Genomic DNA, 17,553 nt, shown 5'->3' with positions numbered 1-17,553 from the left:
CCGGCGGTTGCGCCGCAACACCGCGCTTTAGCGGCGCGCTCAAGAACATGAAACAAAGTTAGTAACCATCATCACCCCGCACCGCATATCTCAAATCTCGCAGTCTACAAGTACATCGGCACCTATAAAGTGCTAAGCTATATACACCATGAGCTCGTCTTTTGATCCGTCGCTCTCGACAAGTGGCATGCGCCCGCCTCTCACGTCGGCCGATGCACCGTCCATGGCCGATTCACTCCCCAGTATCAACTTCGGATTTGAAGATCTCCGAAATCGCATGGCACAGTTCACTGCTCGCTTTGACGCTTTCATTGAGAGAGGCCGCAAGCAGGTATTGGAGGAGAGGAACCAGTTCAAGATTGGACTGGCAGAGCTACAGGGTAAGCTATCGCTTTATGGAGATGGCGCAAGAGCATCGGACTAACTCAGGTCCTGTAGAGGATGAACGCATGAAGCAAAGGGACATCGAGATCCTGGATCTTAAATCGCAAACGCATCAGCAAACACTACAGAAGGAAGCCGCTGAAGCAGCGGAAATGCACGCCGCCATCTCATCCGTGACCCTGGAGCGCGACTCCCGCCTCGCCAAGCGCGACCGCCTCAAGCAACAAATTGACGAGACCCAAAAGGCGATTAACCAGAAGCTGGAGGCACAGAAGATGCACGCCAGATATCTGGATGCTCAGGCTCGGCTGAACGTGCCGGAATTGGACTTTTGGCAGGACTATCTGTGTTTACGCATTGAGGGAGCCGGACGAGAGGATCGACTGAAGTTTGTTTACACCCATTTGCTCGAAAAAGACTGGGAAGCGGAAGCGTGGTTTGAACTCGGAACAGGGAGCCGCGATTACGCAGTATTTCATACACGACCGAAACTCGATCGGGAGGCTCTCGAGCGTGAGCTCGATATCGTCAATGAGGATCGCGATTTCGGTGCGTTCTTGAAAAGAATGCGGAAGTTGTTCGTCGATACCATGAAATAGGGAAGAGATAGAGGCTATACCGGCTTTGGAAATATCAATTAATGATTAATGTATCAATACCAGTGTTTGCTTTGCTTTGGTGTTAGGTGCTACAATTTAAGGCTTCCAGTTAGACAATGCATAAAGGCGCTTATAGAGGTTTCTTTCGTCTCAGCATACACAGGAAGAGGCCTCAAGTAGCTCGCTGGTAAGGGACTCAAGCAACAAAGGTATTGGCTAATTCGCACACGGCCTATGCACTAACCACCAGTGGCTTCACGGTAGAATGATATGCTCCGGTTTGCACCCGCCGTGGCAAATCCTACTGATCTCCCGATCTTCGCTAGCCACTTGACACTCCATATTGCTTTCTCTGTTTCGGAATGGGTGGCCACACATGCTCTCGTGTCTATTGACCAAACTTTGACCTTTCCATCAAACGACCTTTTGAGCGTTAGATAGCATTCACAGGGGATATGCATAGCACTTACCCGCTGAGGAGATACTCCCCCGTGGGGCTCCACGAAAGCGACATGACCCATGCGGTGTGCCCCGAGAGACTTGCCACTTGTTCACCAGAGGACGTGTCATAAAGCACAATTACCTTGGAATCTCCAGCAGCAGCAAGGAACTTTCCCCCAGGGGAGAATGCAACAGCTCGTACAGGTTTAACCAGGCCTGTATACACAGGTTAGACAATCATCCGGACTCGTGTCTGCTTCGTTTGAAGCTAGCACAACAGATTACGCACCTGATAGGCTGAATGGCATGCGTCCGCTTTCTGTACTGAAAATGTAAACACTACCATTTTCATGCCCGCTCGCTATGAAGCGGCCATCCGCAGACTAGAAAGATGATCCATGAGTTTGAGCCCCCAACAGTGTCGGAAGTAGACTAGTCTTCACCTACCAAATCTATGCAGGTGCCGAAGCTACCTTTGGTTTCATAGTCTCGGATTTCCTCGCCATTGGTGTCCAGATCCCACACCTTAATATGACCATCTTGCGTAACACCGGCAAGATATTGTCCATCTTCGGATAAAGCGATGGCCCAGACATCTGCAGGCGTCGCCTTGTTGACTGGATCATGGTCAGACGCAGGATTGACACAGCGGAGTACTACTTACCAGAGGCCCCCTCATCCTTTGCCCAGACTCCGTCGTGACAAGACCAAATCATGATCTCACCGCCAAATCCGATACTGACGGCCCTCAAGCCATTTCCGTTAGTGACCACATGATGGCACCCAACTTTATGGGCACCGTCAATAGACTGTACTAGCGGAAAATCGGGGTCTGTAGTCGAGTGGACTTTAAGGGAAGAAGTACCCGAGGCCGACAAGATCTGCTTGTCAGTCACGGCCAGTGCGAAGATATCAACGGGGTGGGCTGTTCTTGATATTAGTAGATGCCAGGGATTGTAGGGAGTCATTCAAGATATACGAACCATTGTCTGCAGAACCGCAAGAGAGATATTGTTTAGACTAAAACTCAATTGTGTCCCAAGTTAGAAACTACCTCAACAGCATCATAATTCCTTATGTTAAGACATTACCATGCTTAAACCAGAGCTCTATAAGCCTAGACAGAGTAGGCCCGGATGAGTTTGAGCACGCTGTATGGTTGTTGAGAAGGATACGAATGTTGTTTTGGACGCGAGTTGATGATCATGGCGGGACAAACTGGCTGGCGGCCGAATGAGATCATGTTTCCGATGGCACCCACCACTACAGCACAGCGGACCTTCAAGGAAGACTGACGTCCTCCGCCCGATCCTGCTAATTTACTGAGTCAATGCGATTGAAACATTACATGCGAAGACCTTAATCCTTTTTTTCCAATTGATCTCTAGCAAAATATACACATATACAATATGGTCACAATATAACTTTGAAGGGGCAAAAAAAAAATAAAAAAAACAACACTAATATAAATAACTCTCAGGCTGTGCCAGACGCCGAATGCCATGCAGCATTTATCCTACACTTCATGAATACCAGGTAATAATACAAATCCGCCAATGCAAATCCAAAGACTGTCCGTTTTTCATCGTATATTCCTCCCTCTTTCGTTCTTTAAGCCGTCTGGGTTTGCTTCCATTGCTTCTTGACACCTAGAGGTCGGTACACAGTCAGTCGCTAAGAATGATATTGGGGGGAAACTCGATCGCAGAGATGTGCACCTACTTTCAACGCAATGGGGGCACAGGACGTGCGAGCGCTTCACCTGCCCACATCCGGAGCATGTGCTGAGACTCTTGACGTCCTTCAGAGCCTTGCCAGCCATTTGCCGATGACGCTTCTTCATGTGAGAGGTCTTCTTCTTGGGGACGGCGCGGAGAACAGAGTCCCAAAGGCCCTCCATGATCCCGGGGATGTTCAAGGAGATGGCTGCGGGCTTAAGCCAGTTGTGAGACCAGACGGAGGCATTGATAGCGAAACGAGACCACCGTCCTACGGCGGCGGCGGAGGACACGGTTTCCGTGAGCAGGAGGCGTCGCGAGAGCATGGGGGCGGACATGGTGGAGGGAAGAAGTCGTAGAGCCATAATTCGGGAGGTGCCGATAAGAGCTGAGACAGGAATTGGAGCTCAGATTGGGGAGGAGAGAATTGGGCGAAATGGCTGGCAAGGCGGCGGCATAAAATCGAATAATTCTGAAGCTTTTCCACCGATTTGGGGTCTGGAGACACGCTAATCCGTTGGGGGAATAGCGGGCCCCCTGAGTCGCAACCACCGCTTTTGGGTTGGATGGCCAGAGCAACGCAGCTTTAAGGGGCCCCCGGTTGTTCTGCTTCCACTCCTTCCCTCGCTCGAAAACGCTTGGGCATCGCCGTTGCTCTGTTCTCCTCGATCTACTTACTTACTACTACTCCTTGGTGGGCTGCCCCCCTCTTCTTTTCTTCTTTCGCTGTCAATTCCTCTCCAATCTCTCCCATTTGTTTACTACCTCGTTCTCTTCTTCACCTTTCCCTCTCACTACCATCTCCCCACCCCTTGGGACGCCCGTCGACCGATAGATATACCATCTCCCGTTTGCTCTCAATCCCCTCTCTCGTTCTCTTCAAGCGTCCTTCTTCAAAATGGCAGCCGCAGCCAATTCGTCTTCCACCAATCCCGCGACGGTCTTCCCTCGCAGCCACGTCGGTTTTGACAGCATCACCTCCCAGATTGAGCGCAAGCTGTTGAAACGTGGATTTCAGTTCAATGTCATGTGCGTTGGTGAGTCGACTCTTTCACCTACCTACCATGTCCCGAGAAAAGAGAGCCCCTTCCCTCCCAGCTAACACGGACCGAATAGGCCAGACGGGTCTGGGCAAGTCCACTTTGATCAACACCATCTTTGCTTCGCACCTTATCGACTCCAAGGGTCGCATGACCCCCAACGAACCTGTCCGCTCGACCACCGAGATTCAGACCGTTTCGCATAGTATGATCTCCACGCCATTGCCGCGTCACTACTGGCAGAACTAACCGCCTCGTCTTTAGTCATTGAGGAGAACGGCGTGCGTCTGCGTCTCAACATTGTTGACACTCCTGGATACGGTGACCAGGTCAACAACGACAGATGGTATTAGACATCCACCCACCCGCAACATCGTTTCCCGAGCTAACGTACTACTAGCTGGGACCCCATCGTGAAATATATCAAGGATCAGCACTCCGCATACCTCCGCAAGGAGCTTACCGCTCAGCGTGACCGCTACATCCAGGATACCCGTATTCACTGCTGTCTGTTCTTCATCCAGCCTTCTGGCCATGCGTAAGTCTCATCGATCTTCTGTCACCCAAACGTCTCCCGGAGCCTGACCAACTCTTTTGTATAGTCTCAAGCCCATTGATATTGTTGTGCTGAAGAAGCTGTCGGACGTTGTAAATGTTGTCCCCGTCATCGCCAAGGCCGATTCCCTTACCCTCGAAGAGCGTCAAGCATTCAAGGAGAGAATCAAGGAAGAGTTTGCCTTCCACAACTTGAAGATGTACCCCTACGACAATGACGAACTCGATGATGAAGAGCGTGCCGTCAACGTCCAGATCAAGGTACGCGAATCGTTGTTGTACAGCACTCCGTTTATATCTGCCTCTAACGCCGGTCCAGGACATCATTCCCTTTGCTGTTGTGGGTAGCGAACGTACCATCGTCGTCAATGGCCAGCAGGTTCGCGGCCGCCAGAACCGCTGGGGTGTCATCAACGTGGAGGATGAGAACCACTGTGAATTTGTTTACCTGAGGAACTTCCTCACTCGCACTCATCTGCAGGACCTTATCGAGACGACCAGCCAGATCCACTATGAGACCTTCCGTGCCAAGCAGCTGCTGGCATTGAAGGAAAGCAGTGCCGCTGGGAGCCACCCCGGTAGCAGCCGTCCCATCAGTCCCTCGGCGGACAGAGAGCTCAGCCGCAACTCGCAACGCATGACTATGAACGGTTATTGATTTGGCTGAGGATCAGTTGATGGCGGTGGTCCCGTGGAGCGACCATTTGAAGCGAACCATTGCCATGTATCCGCGACCAGTCAAAGGCCCAGAAATGCAGTTTTGAGGGTCTATTTTCTTTCTTTTTCCATGTTTTGATCTTACTGCACCACCTTCATATCGGCATGTTCTTACAGATATCCTCTTTAACTTCAGGCTTTTCTTTATCGTATTAGTGTTCATCCTGTCCTCTCCACCATTGAATGAGGGGTATTCGTCTTGCTTTGTTTTATATGAATTGGTTATTCCAGGTCGAAAAGAGCTAGCAACGAAAGCGCTAAGCGTCGTCTTGTCACTTCCTGTACTTAATTCCCTTAATTGCGCATCGCCAGGAGAATATAGCTGGTTCGAAACAATGAATCATAACTGTTCTTCGCACAGTGAAATCTATGGGAATCACATGGTCTAAAGCTTTATACTAATCAAAACGCGCAATGGCCACTGCAGCACCAGACCGTCTGCAGCCGCCTATTGCGACGCACCAAAGTTGCCACCGTCAACGATCCAATCCCTCAACTCCGTATACGCCTTCTCCAAGTCGTCATTTACAACAGTTTTGTCGTGAGCCCCCGGCTGCTTAGCGTATTCGAGCTCGTTCTTGGCCTGTGTGAGACGCTTGGTCAAGCTCTCCTCAGTCTCCGTGCCTCTCCCGCGCAATCTCTTCTCCAGCTCCTCCACCGAGGGGGGCGCCAGGAACAGGAAACGAGCGTTAAGGTCGGTACGCTTCACCTGCTTCACTCCCTATTCCAGGAAAGTGCCATCAGCATCTTCTCTGAACGCCTACACTAACATCGCGGCATTACTTTTGCCGGCAGGAATAAACGGATGCTTACCTCCATCTCAATATCAAGGATACAGATCCGGCCCTGCTCCGCAATGTTCTTAACGGCTTGCACGCTGGTACCGTAGTGGTTTCCGCCAAATTGTGCATGCTCGATGAAGCCGTTCTTGCTCACAAGATCCAAGAAGTCCTCCTTTGTCGTAAAGTAGTATTCGCGGCCATCCTGCTCACCCGGTCTAGGCGCACGAGTGGTATCTATTGTCGGGAAATACCAGATCAGATTCAGTGCGTCCGTGCTAGAGGGGTGCCTGGTCATCTGGGGAGCCAGTGGCACGGGAAGTGGGAAGATCAGGGGGGGTTGAACGAACGCGAGATGGAAAACCCGAAGCGATCAGGAATCTCGGAGAACAGTCGCTTCAACAGAGTCGATTTTCCTGTACCTGAGGGGCCAGACACCACCACCGGACGGAACTTGTGCACTAAAAGGGGAGTTATGGTCAGGATATTGATTGAGTCGGCCTATCCTGATACGAAAAGACGCACCAGCACTGGTAGCCATTGTCAACACTGAGGGACGAGTTGCTGAAGGTGTACGAATAATCTTCGGATAGGAAAGGACACGGGGCCTCAACAGGCAAAAATGCATATATTAGTTGTATATGTATGTGAAGCCGGAGGTGGGATGTCGGACTTTCACCGCATCTGCTTTGCCGTTACTTTTGGGGTGGCACTGTCACGGCAGAACCAGAGGCGGTGGGGGAGCGCCGGCCGTTTTAGGTAAAGAAATAAGAGCTAGGGAGTAAGCAACAGAGTACAAGGTGATGGCGAATACATATTATGATAAGAGCCTGCTTATCATACAACCTATAGAAATAACAAGCGCACCGGCCCGGATTCTACTCGGGATCGGTCGAATTCGAGCAGTACTGACAGCAACCACAGTGTCTAATTCACGGCTTTGGTGGTAGATGCTCGGCACTCTGCGACTCCTGCTCCAAGAAATTGGACCACAGCTCCGCTAGCGACTCTTTGTTGGAGTTTCCATTATCCAGAAATTCCGTTGCCAGAGTCTGGCTGCTCGGCGTGCGGTGGACGGGAGTGCTCGGCACCCTCAGTTTGCTAGAGGTGCTAGACGCCCCTGGACGCGCCAGACCTGCCTGCTCACGTTGCTCTATTGTGAATTGTCAGCATTACTACCTATGTGGCACTATATGAGGCGCTGAGTGGTTCGCTCACCATCAGACCAGCCTAAGAGTGCGGCAATAAGCTGCAGGATCTGGAACTTTTTGGGATCTGATCGGTCGAGAGCAAGGAAATGCAACAAGTGGTTTGTGACAATATGCCTATAGTAGCTTGTAAGTAGTGTTCTCGGAAGGACTGGGCTCATTTGCAAAAGTCTGACATACCGGTCAACATTGTCTTCTGGCTTGCCTTTCTTGAGAAACCGCAGGGCCTTTGTCAGGTGGTCGTTCAGTGTTACTGCTTCATGACGGAGCTTCCCAATCAAGAGGTTCTTTTCCTTGACCTCTTTTTCAAACGGCCGGACACGCTCAAGCTCTGTTTGGGCATCCTGGAGAGCCTTGTCGGCCTTTGAGGCTTTCTCCTCTGCGCCTTGAAGCGCCTGCTTCAGTTCCTCCAGTTGAGCATCGGATGTTTCTACAAGCTCACGGAGTTCCTTTTTTCGTGCTATTGATTCGTAAGCATATGCAGTTGTTGTTGGCACACTAACATGCTCTCACCTGTTTGGATCTCTTGTAGCGCACGCTGCAGCCCATCCACAGTAGCCAAATGGGAATCGCGTTCCGCAGCAGTCTTCTCGTAAGCATCCTTGACGGTAGCAAGCTGTTCCTCGAGATCTACGACTTTCTCCCCCAAGCTTTCTCTGACTGAACGCTCCTCCATTGCCAGCACTTCCCAGTTATGCATGGCCTCCTTAGCCTGCTCAAACTCCGATTGTAGGTAATTCTCCTGTTCAAGCAATTCCTCTTTCTCCTTCAGCCAGTTTTGTTGCGATAGACTTGTGCGGTCCCGCAATGTCGAAAGCTCCTTCGACATCTCGCTGTTCGCTTGCGATAGTTGCTCTAATTCAGTAGACTTGTGCTGGGTTTCCTCCTGTAAGTTCGAATTCTGCTCTTCAAGTTCTTCGATTCTCGATCTCGCATGCGCAATTTCTTCCTATCCGAGGTTTAGTGAAGAGTGGAAAGGGGTTCGACTTGAGGCGGTAGAACATACAGCGTCTTCCCGGAGTCGCTCACCAAGCTGGGACTTTATGGTATTCACCCTTTCCAGGAGTTTCTGGAACTGCGTTTCCGCATGCTCCTTCTTGCTCTCGGCGTCATCTAGTTTCTCTTGCAGAGCTTCCATGTCTGCATGGTGTTTGGTTTGTATTTCCTCCAACGATTTCCGCATATCGGTCACCTCTGCGCGCAGCGTATCACGATCCCTCACAAGGGCATCGAGCCGTTCGTTCGATTGCTGAATATCAGAAGCAGCGGACTTATCCGCGTTCTCCAAGGGCCTAGTCGTATCGTGAGCGACGGAAGATTCCGGGTCCCCCGTAGCCTCCTTTGTCGAGCCGATAGTTGATTCAATTCCATTCTCATTTCTGGCAACTTCATCATCTGGGTTTTCGACATTCTTCTCTGTGTTTATATCACCCTGCACAGCTCATGATCCAAATTTAGTGCCCGCAGGCCTTCAAAACCATGTCTATGCGGGAGCCCTTACAGTGTGTTGCATGGCCTCCGACGTCTCGTGTGCTTCCTTATTAGGACTACTTTCTGGGCGTTCATCTATTTCCTTGGGCTTAGCGGCCCCCTTGTTCTTCTTCTTGTTCTTCTGTTTTGCGCCTGCTGGACAACGGTCAACCGTGAGCACGAATGAACGTCGGAAATTAGGAGAAACGTAGGGAGGCGCGATCAAGAACGGACCTTCGGGCATTTTTCGTCTTCCGACTTCCTAGGGAAAAGGCGTTTCGTTCTAGGGCTGCTGCGATGGTCACTGCGCCGGATGGGCTTGCGTGTCGTTATGAGGTAGGGGCCATAGCTGTCAACATCGCTAGCGCAGGGAGATTGCTTCCGCCGTCCGCAGCTCTCGCTTAGGTACGCAGAACCACCTCCCCGACGCCTTACGGGATAGGCCGCAGAACTTCAACCACTACAAACTATATCATGCCATTTCGAGCTGCTGCTCGCGTGGATTCCCTTGTATATTCTAACATGTAAACTTATAAATCTTTCCAGTCAATTGTTGGGGCCTCCATTCAGTGAGGTCACCGCATATTAACCCCAACTACTACGCCCGATGATATGCCCAGGATGTCCCTTGATCGCACGAGTCGCAAGTGCCTTGGGACTCCCCGACAATATGTCATGAAATTGGTGCGAGGGATTTCATAGCTTCGAAGCAACTGCCCCTTGGAAATTCGAGTATCCGGCTTGTTCCTCTAATGACCGATCTGCACTCACCCTCTTGTTATCACATAAAGTCATCAAGGAAATCAGGATCTCGGTCCTGATTGTTGCTCGCCTGGACATTCTCCTCGCTCATCAGGTCATCATAGGCATGATCTTTCTGCCACTTCAACTGTTCTCGTTCTCTCCGTTCCTGCTTTTCCCTCGATCGCTGCTCCTCTCTTACCTTACGCTCCTCTTTCTGCTTCTTCTTTAGATATTCATCCTTCTCCGCCTTGAGATCGGGAAACTTTTCAATACGTGTCTTGTTCAATCGGTTGACAATTGGATTTTCCCGCTGTCGGACAAGGACCTTGCGGACCATTTTATGGTTGTGGAAAGTGACCTGGCCGGTCGCCATAGATCCATCCTTTAAAAGATTCGACCATGGCGTGTAGATCACGGTTATATTATCCTTCTTGTTGCCTACTCTGCGACTTAGTTCCCCTCTCGTAGGTGATTTCGGTTGCTGAGTCGTCATTGCTAACCTTCGATCGAATTCGCTTTGGTAAGCTGTGCACAATCTTCCAGCAGCTGCTGTGGGATGTTGTCCCACGTTTCACCTTCCCGGAGGCGAAGATATACGTGGGCACTGGACAAGTTATCGACGTGGAACTGAATGTAGCATCAACCTCCGGTTAGATCCTGCGGCTCTGGCACAATAGGATGGTGAACAAACCCTACAAGGTAAACACCCAGATGCAAAGCGTCAGCACGCTGCTTGCGAAAGGTAGTCGGCGATGGCGCAAGGGTGACGGTACCAGACGTCCTTCTCCAACCCATGTTTTATAAGGTCCTCATCTGCCCACGAAAATCGTCAGACTATGCGCATGTTCTCGGATTAGAACATGGTCGTCGTACTCTCAAATTTATCTTTCCCAACATAGATGAAGGCCGACGGGTCAACGACCTTTGACGTGTAATAGTAAACCATTTTCTCACGGCAACTTCTATTTAGGAACCGGCACGACAATATTAGCAACAACGTGATAACAGTGCAAGCCTGGCAAGGGAAGATTCAGTATTCTCAGGCGATTCGACAAATGTGTGTGGAAAGATTTCTTTGCCAGAGAGCGCGGGGAACTAGATGCGGATTAGTCATGTTTGTATCCGTAGTTAACTAAGTTAAGCGGATTCTAACCATTACTGGTTTGACTATTCAATACTAAGTAGCTAGCTATGTATAGATGGGCAAAGAGTCAGCATTGCTGGTTAAGTAGCTAGCTAAGCAGCCAGTCACTGCGCTGGTTTATTAGAGGCATCATTCCTAGGTTTCATATTGTAATTGCACAGGGCTTCGGGTGGTTCAGATCCAAGACATAACGGCCTACTGCCTACTGCTTACACGTTACCACTCTAGCACGAGATACGTTGAAATCGTGCCCTTTCAGGCGCCCTCACTCAACGAACTCTGACCAAGTCGCCCTGTCACTCTCCAAAGATATTTGATCAGCAATGATTGGTAGGTGAGCATCCCACTTATACTGTATTAGCGTGTCACGCTGAACTCCAACACGGCGCAACAGACTAAGTGGGTGTTCCAATGAGCCCACAGCAGGGAACATGGGGGCCGATGCACCGATGGCCCTACTCATAATCCCTGAATTTTGGCGCGTAATCCTCAGACTTGGTCAATCAGTCTCGGCGCTCGCAAGGCGCATCCTTTCGTCAGCGGCAAGGGGGTTGGCTGGCTGACCTAGCCTAGAGAAAGTCGCCCGTTGAAATCAAACGTAGCTCTGGGGTGAGTTGTTGAGATGCAGTGCCCTTGTTGTCACCACAGGTTTACTGTTGGTATGAACACTCCGTGCATGTAGTCGGGTACCGGATTGAACTAACGTAGAATGGACAGGAAGGCCAACTCTCGTCTTAAACTGTTTGACCTGACGCTGGCGGTTACCCATAGGCTTAGAATTTCAGGCTTGAATCTACACCTGGGACAGGTTTGACAAGTGGCAGGGTATGAGATATAGAGGCTGTCTTGAATGATGGATGACCCAGATAGGGGAGAAATACACCATTCATATCCGTGTATAACATCGGATACTGCGCTTGCTTATGCAGCAATGACAAGGAGCTTCATGCTTCCGGTTGTAACAGCCATACATCGGTCTGACAGAGAAGGAGATACAGTGTCAACGTGTCAGTATGGTGATCCTGGCGTATGGCTTCTATTCGAAATGAAGCCAGAATGCAGGGAGAAATGTGGGACAAACGTTGGCTCACAGCATCAAGTGCAGACACACACATACACACCCAGGGCATGTTGATTTGCTTTCCCAGTAGGGGCAAACAAATGGATGGACTGGTTAAAGATAGATCAAGTCGATCATAGCTCCAATGCATGGATAGTTGTAATCTTACAAAAACGAGGGTCCGTCACTCAGCCTTCCCTATGTTAACTGGTTATATATCAACGTAGTCTTAGCGATACAACGGGCCGAGTAGGTACTACTAGCACGACTACTGTAAGTGACTAGCCGAAACGGTGAGCTGCTGCCGCGGTATCCTCCCTGCATGGGCAGTTGCAACGGAGTAATAGTAGTACTAGTAGTTCTTGACGGAATTTTGATGCATATTTTCTTACCAATAGGAAGATTAGGACACGCTTCAAGGGATCGAGAGGAGTCGAAGGGAAGAAGCGTTCTCGCCGGTGTATACGTCCAAACACGCTGTGTACATCTAAAATGAAAGTTTGACTTTTTCATTTCCCCAACAGCGAACCTCTCAGAGATGCGAGTCATTTCACCTCCTAGCCTAATACTCCATACCGCCGCCGACCGATTCGCCTTGGAGCGAACCACCCAGGACCCACCCAGCTCATGCACCGGACCGTACGGACTTGTGGGCGAGTCGTACGTATGTCCCGGAGCACACTTGACGGAGAGTTTGAACTCTGTTGAGGTTTGTGGAAGCAGTCCGAAACTCCCGAATCCACATTCACACCCATTATCAATCATCACCCATGGGTGTCGGAGGGAAAAAAATAATACTAGTAATGGTCATTATATAAAGAAAATAAAGAAATTATAAGATATAAAGGATATGAAAAAGAAAGATAGATAAGAAAAGAAAGAAAAATGTTTTATTTCCTCGTTTCGATCTACTACCTTACTTCGTAGTTGCATTCGATTGGTCAAGTTGGTTAATATCCCCGAAATGCCAGTTAGTACTTACACATGACCTCGAAAATTCTCTTACTGGACAACATATAAACGAAATCGGACGAACCGAGCTTGGGAGAATTTTAAGTTTTTTCCCAACGTATTTTTAATTTACATTTTTTCTTTTTTGCCCTTCCTAACCACGTAGACCTCAGACAAGATGGCTCCAAAGTCAGATACTTTCGACCCCATTCTACTCCGTAACGAGACCCAGTCCATCCACGGAACAGAAATACCCTCAGTTGCTGGATTTGTGCAAGCGCCGGCTGTTCCTAGACGGATTACCCGTAGTTACCGGACGACTACCACCGATCCGTACGTAACCAGTTCCTAATCTCGACTAGTGACAACCAACCAGTGGCAGCCGCTCGTTTCGGCCAGGTTCACAACCCTACCAGTTTTACCCTACCGTGGAGCCCGAATCTGACACTTTTCCCATCGCGAGGAAAACCGTTACGCCAAGGGCTCAATACTAGAAGCTGCTACAGCGGGTGAGCCCGTACGAAACCCCACCTGCCACATGGCCATACAAATCAGAGCAAATGGGAGGGAAATTAAAGAGGGTGAACGCGAGGAGAGAAGAAGGGACAGGCGGAAAAAGGGTGACCGAGAGAATTAGAATCCCCACCACCGCTGCTCTCTTGCCTTCCCAGAGGTATCTATACATACAACACGGCTCGACGTGCTCCAGACAATGTCCGGGACTAAGTACAGCAACCGATATCGTTGCGCAATAAGATACTTCTCTTTTCCAATTTTTATTTTCGTTTTTCGGTTCCTTATTATCCGGCTCTTCCACAAGGCACGAGGGCTCAAACCAAGATCAGATCGATCAAATCTGACAGAATCCGATAGGCTGAAACGGGCACAAGTCGATCAGTACTAATCACTTTTCAGAATGGCACTCTTGCATAACAGACGCAATCCATGTAGAGCCTATCCAATGATTGGAAAGATGAAGGGAAGGAGAGAGAAGCGGTATAATGGGCATGGGAGGATGAACGGAGGACAAATCAGAAAAAGATAATAAAAGTAGATAATGGAAGACCAGAAGGCTTAGTACGTACACAGTAAGTAGTAAGGAAAGGAATGACCCAAAAGAGATAAGACAGGGGAAATAAATGAGAAAAGGAAGGGAAAAAAGATAGCAGAATAAAACTAAAATAAGAAAACTGAGAAGGAAATCTAAAATTTAAAATATCGATGGGGGGGAAGAAAGAAAAAGGTAAAAAAAGAAAAAAAAAAAAAAAAAAAAAAGGAAAGGAGGAAAAAAGAAAAAGGGAAGAAAAGAAAGAAGAAAATAAAAATGAAAATGAAAATGAAAAAGAAAAGGGAAAACGGAAAACGGGAAAAAAAAAATCGATGAGAAAATAAAAATGAACGAATAAATAAAATAAAAAAAATAAGGGAAAAAAAGAGAAAAGAGAAAGAGAGACTTTGTAGTATTAAAGGTAAAACTGGAAACACATTCAAACATGGATGTTCCCCCGGCGCCAGCACGTCCATTCATTTAACAACATTAATATAATATTCCATGTTCATAGAATTACTCTAAATGTATTAGTCTATTTGGTTATCCTTACTATGATTGAATCGTTAGTATTATTCTCCCTTGTTAGAGACTCGATCCACGATTACCCAGCAAACCCCCTACTCCACCTAGACGATGTTAAATGGGGAAGGTCGGAGCTTGCCAAAGACAGTCCGCCAGAAAATTTTTTGATGAGAAGCTCAGGGATCATTCTATTTCTACCCCTTTCTCCTTCATTCATTGATCCGGCTTGTCCTCCCTAAGCAATCCAGCATTCTGCAGTACCCGCGGGATTCTTCTGTCTTCGTTTTTCTACACTCCCTCCGACAAACAAACCAACCATAAAAACCGAATATCTGCCTCGAAACTCCAACTGCAATTGCCCCAGATGGCTGGAACCGCGAAACCTCCATCCTCTCCCGAAGTGCAAAATGCCTTAGCCCGCGCCAGAGAGTCTGATTCTGGTCCTGACGCTGATACTATGGCTATACTTGAAGGCTCCGTCCACGGTCTATGGCACCGTATCCGAACTGAGCCGGAATACGTGCTCAATCAAAAGGAATTCGCCTTGTTCAACTACTTTATTATACGCTATAAAAAGGAGCCTGAGTGTAAAAGAGCCGTGGAGCAGTTTTGGAATCATTATCGCGCAGACGACTCGGCCACCAACGGGAGCAAGACTTAGTGACTGTGTCGCGCTCGTCAAATAGCCGTTCCTATGCCTACACCACCTTCAGGCCCAAGGCTCCGAGAGAGAAAAAATAATTGTGGGCGCCAAGCCATGATTAAGCTTGACAGTTGGATCAAGTAGATAATCTTGCGCTCAGAAACAGGCGCTCAGCAATTCCCGTCAACGACCTCGTCGTCTGCCAAAACAAACAAGAAACTGGGAGGTGGCAGGAGGGCGACGGAATGAGACTCGATGGCCGTGGACATATGCATCTTGAGCCCTCCGAATCTCATGATTTCGGGGAAGTGCCTGTTACAGTTTTGATGTCCAGGTAATCTGTCGAGGATTGATTGATTGACCATGCATTCTGGTCCCCAAGTCCGAGCTGGTTGGTCCGATACCCGAGCGGACGAGTGCTCGGGTATAGCCGTCTCGACTGTATCCGTCAAAGACGACCGAACTGTTGAAATTTGCCAGATTCGAACGATGGCATTTCGATTTCCTTTTATGTTGCATATTCCATTTTTTTCCTATCTCTGTGGTTTTTATGGAACAGATCTATCATTTGTCTTATCACTACCTCCCTTTCAATTTGTTACTATCTGCCTGCTCCGATTTCAGCATGTCAGCATGTCTTACTCTCTATTTTTTTTTTACCCTTTTCCCCCTCTTCCACTCTTCGATCTGCTGCTTATTGAACAGGCTATGGCATCATTTTCTAAAATAAATTGTTTCATCAAAACAATTCAGGGAGAGATCATCACTGAACTGGACCCTCTCCTGTCCGTGCCCCGCACTTACCCTACGGGGACTTCTAGGTCCCTCGGCTGACGTGTTTTCTCATGTACATAACCACCAGCCGTTGGTGCTGTTCTACACAGTGAGCTGCACCAGGGACCAGCCCAAACACATAGGACTTATTTTGAAGCGGAGTAGCCATTTCCAAGCTACTTTTGAGTGTACAGTGAAAAACTTACTCTTGGGTGAAGGAGGAGGAGGAAGAAAAAGAGGGTGGGGGAAGGTAAAGGAATAAAAATAAGAACAAGGCACGTCTACACTTTCACCACCACCACCAAGTCTGACTCGGAAAGCGGAAAAAGAGATTTGTTGTCTGGAAACGGACTCTTCCGGAGGGTAGTTAGTAGTTTACGTACCTTTGTTAACATGACACTAAGAGGCTCCCGCGTACGATAGCCATGCAGCTACACCTTAGATCCGCTGTAGTTCTGCACGAGGCCAGAAGCACGAAAACCCTCACTACTGCACCTGAGCGCCAATGGTTTGCTAAAGAAAACGTTTGTATAACTAGTAGGTACAGTAGTAGTAGTAAGGCAGTGTACTAGTTTTCTATACTTAGTGAAAAGTATGGGTATATTACGTAGCGAGACCTGGTAAAAGAACAATGAAAATGAAAAGGAATAAAGGATGGAAATAGAAAGGTGGTAAACACTTAGATCCTTGTACAACAGGTATTTGTTTACTAACTATTGACTGGTAAGTAATTATGACGGACCCTTCAAACTCTTCCCTTCCTCCCTTTCACTGAATTCAGCCCATGTCCTCCTCTGGGGCGGGTTTTGGGTTTCCCTTGGCGCCCGCCCCCTCTTCCCCCCCGGTCAAGTACCACACTACAGTTATACACTATACCACCCCTGGTAAGTGGGGGCGGGGTGAGGGGAAAAGCGGCCAACTGAGAAAAAATAAAAATAAAATAAATAAAAATAAAAATAGAATAAAGAAAATGGCCGTAAATTGAACAAGACAACGAAATGAATCGAGAACTCCCCGCTGTCCTGGTTGCATCCAAATCGGGCTCCCGCGCGGACATGGTTCCGCAGGCCTTTTCACTGGGTGAATGGCGCAATCTGATTTCAAGACCTTTTCGGTTACTTACTAGTAGTAACCAAGTACAACTACCACTAGGCGTAAGCGGGTAACAGTATAAGTTAATCTGTACCTTGGTGGATTGTACTTACTAGCATCCTAGTGTTGGCTAGTAGTGTCGTAAGTGCCTCTTGGTCCCCTCGATTAAAGACTATTAGTCGCTTACGAACTACACAAGTCCTAGTAGTAGGCTCTGAGCGGCTACCAACTACAGCAGCTAGCTCGGTGTAGTACCTGTGTATCACCTGTGGGTGGTTGCATACTCCGCGGCTAAGTGAATGGTCATACAAGTAAAGAGTACCTAGTGTACGTGTTCGCTACTGGTTGTTAACAATACCGGTAGTACTGGCACAGGCGCTATAGGTAACATAGCCAGAGACTACGCGCGATCTCAGCTAGCAATGAATATCTGTCTACCATACGTGCTATGGAACCCGCTTATAATATTGTCTGGCAGTAACTACCCATAGGCCTGCTATGCGCCCACGTCAATCATTGAAGGATAAGCCACCTATCTCCGCAGGACGAATGATGGGCATACCCCGGACATCTCGAGTGCATGGGGTGCAGACAAAACAGATTTGCCAGCAGAAAGACCCTGAGAAATATACTGTTAGACAGGAAAGGCACCGCAAGAGCC

At 48.7% G+C, this 17,553-nt stretch overlaps 13 protein-coding genes across 13 annotated transcripts; 6 read left to right on the top strand and 7 right to left on the bottom strand.

Annotated features, from left to right (window-relative positions):
* Positions 1-148: 148 nt before the first annotated feature.
* On the top strand, positions 149-983 carry An08g00350 (uncharacterized protein; the record flags this gene model as incomplete). The annotated part of the gene is made up of 2 exons (XM_001392116.1): positions 149-380; positions 439-983. The coding sequence occupies 2 exons, from the start codon at positions 149-151 to the stop codon at positions 981-983; spliced, it is 777 nt and encodes a 258-aa protein (XP_001392153.1).
* A 239-nt stretch (positions 984-1,222) lies between these two features.
* Positions 1,223-2,518, bottom strand: An08g00340 (uncharacterized protein; the record flags this gene model as incomplete). Its single annotated transcript, XM_059748784.1, has 7 exons — positions 1,223-1,406; positions 1,454-1,640; positions 1,714-1,807; positions 1,872-2,041; positions 2,089-2,349; positions 2,408-2,444; positions 2,516-2,518. 7 exons carry the CDS (start codon positions 2,516-2,518, stop codon positions 1,223-1,225), a joined length of 936 nt encoding a protein of 311 aa, XP_059603867.1.
* A 517-nt stretch (positions 2,519-3,035) lies between these two features.
* An08g00330 (mitochondrial 54S ribosomal protein bL32m) lies at positions 3,036-3,480 on the bottom strand (the record flags this gene model as incomplete). Its single annotated transcript, XM_059748782.1, has 2 exons — positions 3,036-3,073; positions 3,147-3,480. 2 exons carry the CDS (start codon positions 3,478-3,480, stop codon positions 3,036-3,038), a joined length of 372 nt encoding a protein of 123 aa, XP_059603866.1.
* A 248-nt stretch (positions 3,481-3,728) lies between these two features.
* On the bottom strand, positions 3,729-3,943 carry An08g00320 (uncharacterized protein; the record flags this gene model as incomplete). Its single annotated transcript, XM_059748781.1, has 2 exons — positions 3,729-3,812; positions 3,908-3,943. The coding sequence occupies 2 exons, from the start codon at positions 3,941-3,943 to the stop codon at positions 3,729-3,731; spliced, it is 120 nt and encodes a 39-aa protein (XP_059603865.1).
* A 97-nt stretch (positions 3,944-4,040) lies between these two features.
* An08g00310 (uncharacterized protein) lies at positions 4,041-5,395 on the top strand (the record flags this gene model as incomplete). Its single annotated transcript, XM_001392112.3, has 6 exons — positions 4,041-4,179; positions 4,259-4,387; positions 4,447-4,528; positions 4,583-4,720; positions 4,785-4,998; positions 5,057-5,395. The coding sequence occupies 6 exons, from the start codon at positions 4,041-4,043 to the stop codon at positions 5,393-5,395; spliced, it is 1,041 nt and encodes a 346-aa protein (XP_001392149.1).
* A 507-nt stretch (positions 5,396-5,902) lies between these two features.
* Positions 5,903-6,774, bottom strand: An08g00300 (uncharacterized protein; the record flags this gene model as incomplete). The annotated part of the gene is made up of 4 exons (XM_001392111.1): positions 5,903-6,175; positions 6,268-6,470; positions 6,584-6,694; positions 6,759-6,774. The coding sequence occupies 4 exons, from the start codon at positions 6,772-6,774 to the stop codon at positions 5,903-5,905; spliced, it is 603 nt and encodes a 200-aa protein (XP_001392148.1).
* Positions 6,775-7,165: 391 nt separating this feature from the next.
* Positions 7,166-9,155, bottom strand: An08g00290 (uncharacterized protein; the record flags this gene model as incomplete). Its single annotated transcript, XM_059748780.1, has 6 exons — positions 7,166-7,386; positions 7,452-7,558; positions 7,622-7,901; positions 7,955-8,390; positions 8,448-8,852; positions 8,943-9,155. 6 exons carry the CDS (start codon positions 9,153-9,155, stop codon positions 7,166-7,168), a joined length of 1,662 nt encoding a protein of 553 aa, XP_059603864.1.
* Positions 9,156-9,692: 537 nt separating this feature from the next.
* Positions 9,693-10,601, bottom strand: An08g00280 (uncharacterized protein; the record flags this gene model as incomplete). Its single annotated transcript, XM_059748779.1, has 4 exons — positions 9,693-10,093; positions 10,156-10,282; positions 10,428-10,468; positions 10,529-10,601. 4 exons carry the CDS (start codon positions 10,599-10,601, stop codon positions 9,693-9,695), a joined length of 642 nt encoding a protein of 213 aa, XP_059603863.1.
* Positions 10,602-11,064: 463 nt separating this feature from the next.
* Positions 11,065-11,568, bottom strand: An08g00270 (uncharacterized protein; the record flags this gene model as incomplete). Its single annotated transcript, XM_059748778.1, has 2 exons — positions 11,065-11,254; positions 11,504-11,568. 2 exons carry the CDS (start codon positions 11,566-11,568, stop codon positions 11,065-11,067), a joined length of 255 nt encoding a protein of 84 aa, XP_059603862.1.
* An 84-nt stretch (positions 11,569-11,652) lies between these two features.
* Positions 11,653-12,697, top strand: An08g00260 (hypothetical protein; the record flags this gene model as incomplete). The annotated part of the gene is made up of 4 exons (XM_059748777.1): positions 11,653-11,898; positions 11,951-11,972; positions 12,258-12,317; positions 12,384-12,697. 4 exons carry the CDS (start codon positions 11,653-11,655, stop codon positions 12,695-12,697), a joined length of 642 nt encoding a protein of 213 aa, XP_059603861.1.
* A 291-nt stretch (positions 12,698-12,988) lies between these two features.
* Positions 12,989-13,304, top strand: An08g00250 (hypothetical protein; the record flags this gene model as incomplete). Its single annotated transcript, XM_059748776.1, has 2 exons — positions 12,989-13,143; positions 13,187-13,304. The coding sequence occupies 2 exons, from the start codon at positions 12,989-12,991 to the stop codon at positions 13,302-13,304; spliced, it is 273 nt and encodes a 90-aa protein (XP_059603860.1).
* A 1,443-nt stretch (positions 13,305-14,747) lies between these two features.
* On the top strand, positions 14,748-15,044 carry An08g00240 (hypothetical protein; the record flags this gene model as incomplete). The annotated part of the gene is made up of 1 exon (XM_059748775.1): positions 14,748-15,044. One exon carries the CDS (start codon positions 14,748-14,750, stop codon positions 15,042-15,044), a length of 297 nt encoding a protein of 98 aa, XP_059603859.1.
* A 1,540-nt stretch (positions 15,045-16,584) lies between these two features.
* On the top strand, positions 16,585-16,802 carry An08g00230 (uncharacterized protein; the record flags this gene model as incomplete). The annotated part of the gene is made up of 2 exons (XM_059748772.1): positions 16,585-16,684; positions 16,768-16,802. 2 exons carry the CDS (start codon positions 16,585-16,587, stop codon positions 16,800-16,802), a joined length of 135 nt encoding a protein of 44 aa, XP_059603858.1.
* Positions 16,803-17,553: the final 751 nt, after the last annotated feature.

Source organism: Aspergillus niger (assembly GCF_000002855.4).
Source record: "Aspergillus niger supercontig An08".
NCBI lineage: Eukaryota > Fungi > Ascomycota > Eurotiomycetes > Eurotiales > Aspergillaceae > Aspergillus > Aspergillus niger.
Note: the sequence above shows the minus strand (reverse complement) of the source record. Positions and strands in the feature narration are given on the sequence as shown.